This window comes from Sprattus sprattus, assembly GCF_963457725.1.
Source record: "Sprattus sprattus genome assembly, chromosome: 13".
Taxonomy (NCBI): domain Eukaryota; kingdom Metazoa; phylum Chordata; class Actinopteri; order Clupeiformes; family Clupeidae; genus Sprattus; species Sprattus sprattus.
The window spans coordinates 7,904,494-7,908,017 of record NC_137911.1 but is presented as its reverse complement, the minus strand read 5'-3'; the positions used below and the strand labels follow the sequence as shown (position 1 = coordinate 7,908,017).

At 46.2% G+C, this 3,524-nt stretch overlaps 1 protein-coding gene across 5 annotated transcripts in view; it reads right to left on the bottom strand.

The window, feature by feature from the left end:
• The window catches only part of pacs2 (phosphofurin acidic cluster sorting protein 2), a 59,880-nt gene extending 57,695 nt beyond the window's left edge, over positions 1–2,185 (bottom strand). For all 5 annotated transcript variants that reach the window (XM_080850627.1, XM_080850629.1, XM_080850628.1 and 2 more), the window contains exon 1: positions 2,010–2,185. In XM_080850627.1, coding sequence (XP_080706753.1) covers positions 2,010–2,125 — 116 coding nt within the window. In that variant the 5' untranslated portion in view covers positions 2,126–2,185. The remainder of the gene's footprint in view (positions 1–2,009) is intronic.
• Positions 2,186–3,524: the final 1,339 nt, after the last annotated feature.

Here is a 3,524-nt window from a genome sequence, read left to right as displayed (position 1 = left end):
CCAAACGCCCCAAAAAGAACTTCCAGGGGAGAAAAAAAATAGTCCTAATAAAACCAGCTCACTCCCTCTGTCTTTCTCTCCCTCTTTTCTCACTTACTCACTCACTCACTCACTGAGGGTGGAAAGAAGTAGGTCATCTACAGTTCAGACACAGTCCGCTCCTGACCCAGTTCTTGGGCGATCCAAAGCCCAAATGTGTCCGTCATTTTAAGACACTTTCCTGCATGGCACTGCTCAGTCGGGCACACAGCAGTGTGAACATTACACCTTAATCCGGGCAGGCAAGCTCTCTTTCTTTCTCTCTCTGTCTGTTTCTCTGTCTCTCAGGCTGCAGGGAGTTCAATCTGTGCCTGTCTATAGTCAATTTCCCCCTCTGCATTGTAAGTGCATAAGTCAATGTAGTTTCTATGATGACTGTCAGCTATGAAAAATTAGTTCTGTAAAGGTCCTGATAGAGTGGGAAAAAGAGAGGGAGTGCTTCGACAATAATGTCACAGATTCTGGCATAATGAGAGAAAAACTGAGTGTTTTCAAGTCAGCTCTTTTAAAGCTGAAAAGGAAGACTTTAGAGGTGATGGTGTGAGTGAGTGATGGAGGCTTGGGGTCTGGTGGATTTGGTCTGAGGTCTGGAAGCTTGCCTTCACTGAGAGGGACATTCAATTAAGCGGATGACCCAGAGAACACGGCAATAGTTATTAAGAAGAGTGTTCAAGTCGGATTCTCTGTCTGTCCTCACACTCCTCACTCAAACAAACACACAAACACACACACACCTGGTGGGGGTTGAATGTTAACATGGGTAGGCAGGATAGGCTCAGGTGTGTGTATTTGTGAGCATGGATGTATGCTTAGCATGTAAGAATTATAATGGGCAGTTGACACCTGCAAAGCTTTAACTGAGAGGTTGACCTCTTCGACCAGAATCAATAGCCAATACAGAATGAAAGACAGAGTGGAAAAGAGTGAGAGGTGGCCAGAACGAAACTTTTCAGAAAAGGCAGCAGACCCTGTATGTCTCCTAGTGAATGATGGACTGACAGTGCTCCAGCATGCAGCCAGTGGGTTTATTTGCATTCAGGTCAAGCCCCCCCTGACCGCCACATGGCATTTCTGTGGCAGCCGCAGGAGTCAGTGGGAGGCTAAGGAATCTGCCTCTGTTTGGCTGCTTTGTAACCAAAACGAGTATAATGCCTCCACAAACGGCGAGGCACCATACATCGCGAATAAGAATATAATTCAGTCCAGGAGAACAGAAAACAATGGAGTATAATAGAATCAAATAGCGGTGAACTGATTTCCACCACCTATTGCATCAGTGTCTGTAGAACTGGGCGACCGTGGCGATGTGCACAACGGGCCACTTCTGCTCAAGGTAGGGGGCACGATTCCAAACACAAGGGGTGTTTAAATACAGACACTAGCTGATTATCAAAACCAACACAGTCAGGAGAGCACTTACTAGCTGTCGATGAAACTAAGACATTTAAAGTGATATAAAACTGGTGTTCGGCCATGCTCGTCTGATGAGAGACAGCCAGGTTGGTAAAGAACACAGCTTCACAACTACGGAATGTATGCACCGACATGTACGAACAACCCCCGCCTGCACCGTCGGTGTGCATGGCGGCGACTGAGTTTATTTGTGACCAGGACAGAAAACAACCCACGGCAGAATAACACAGTTGACTAGGAAGTGTGACAGCCCGTCTGAGAGCTTGAGTTTCACAATTCACCTTTGAACTCAATCGCTGCAGTGCAAAACATTTCTGCAGTTACTGCAGACAGATATGTTTCATTTAATTTTGCAACACATTGCAATATTTTAAGGACTGTTAAGAAAGCGAGTTTAAAGAGCCAGTGGCCGCATGCCAAAGGCAACGCAATGGTTTAGTAAGGGCCGTCCGCTAAATTACACACACAGACCCTAAATAACTTGGCATTCCAAACTGCGTCGCAATGGTGCATTAGCGAGTCACCCACTGTGAAGTCAATAGCTGCATTTGTCTTACCTTGGGATGCAACTTGGAGAAGATCCGTCTATTTCCCAAGTTGCGAACAGGTTCATCGGAACGGGTCGATTTAGTGCCCCGCTCCCGAAGCTCAGCCGGCCACTTCTTTCCGCCATGCTCGCTGATATTGCTGGACCCTCTCACACCCGACGCAGTAAAATTGTCGGCAGCGTTAATTGAACTATTATCGTTATGCTCGGGAAAACAATAAGCAGCCCTGGCTCAGATCTTCAGTAACTGCGAGTGGATTCAGGCATGTGCAAGTGATCCAGAGGACAGGCTCATGTCGCCGCGACGCAGCCCATGTCGGGATCTCCTCTCGCAATCTCCGCTCCACGAAACTGCAGTACCACGCGCCCACCACCGCCACCAGGAAATCACGTCATAGTGTGTCCTGGGTGTCCGATGTAGTCTCGAACTCACTCACCGCCGGGCACTCTGGATCACATCTGGCCCGCGTCCAACACACCTAGCCAACCAAGGGTACAGAGCCTTTTGGGTTGTAAAAACACCTACAAATTGGCATTGTTGCATAATGTCATCAATAAGATCGCAAACATTCTAATTACTAAACAATGACCTTGCCAAATGAAGAAGCCAACGTCAAGGAGTTTATTATTTCCTGGCCTGTCACATCTGCAGGCCTGGGCAAGCAGTCTATTCGCCTTATTCACCTGGCGGCCATGGTATTAAAAACGTATTATCTCCCAGAGCTCCCATAATTTCTATTTGGCTATCAACAAACACTAAATACATTCAGTCCTTTAATTGTATAAAGTGACTTATACAAACGTTTGGCTAATTATACGTATAGAGCATTATCGGACTTCATAGTGTTACACGGACCTCGATGGACCACGCCCTTGGAGAGGCAGCCTTCCCTGCAACCTTAAGACCACCTACACTGAATTTATTCCTGTAGTCTATGGCCCATAATGGCAATCTGCACGGCAAAATAACTACTCTATCTTATTGTGTCTGGCTCGGCGGGGAAGGCCCATGCCTTGATGTGCGTTCCGCAGAGGACACGGTGTACTAGTTGACTGATGCCCGGCTGTGGGGCGAGGTTCACGGACACAGCTCTCTGGCCCGCTGGGAGGTGACACTTGAGATCATTCGTATCGATTGCCATAACGCAGAAATAACTCTGCAGGTTAGATGATGGGGAGGGCAAGTCATTTGAACACTTTTTTTCAGTGTCAAATTTACTCAGTATTTTACCTCAGGGAAAAGTTGGTGTCCATCGTTAAAAAAAAATTGTCACGACCTGCTTTAAGGTAGGCCCAAAATGCATGGGGTTCGAGGTAGTTTACTTTAATTATATCATGACGTAGGCTAGATAAACTGACGATGGTTGACTATACGTCAGCATCGGCCTTGGATGATTTTAAACACTTTGCTAGATGGCGTGCCATTTTCAACCCATAAAATGCTGATATTTAAAAAAAAAAAAAAAAAATGTGTAGATGTGTTTCATCACAGTAGCTTACTGTGATATCGTTTAGTTTACAAAAA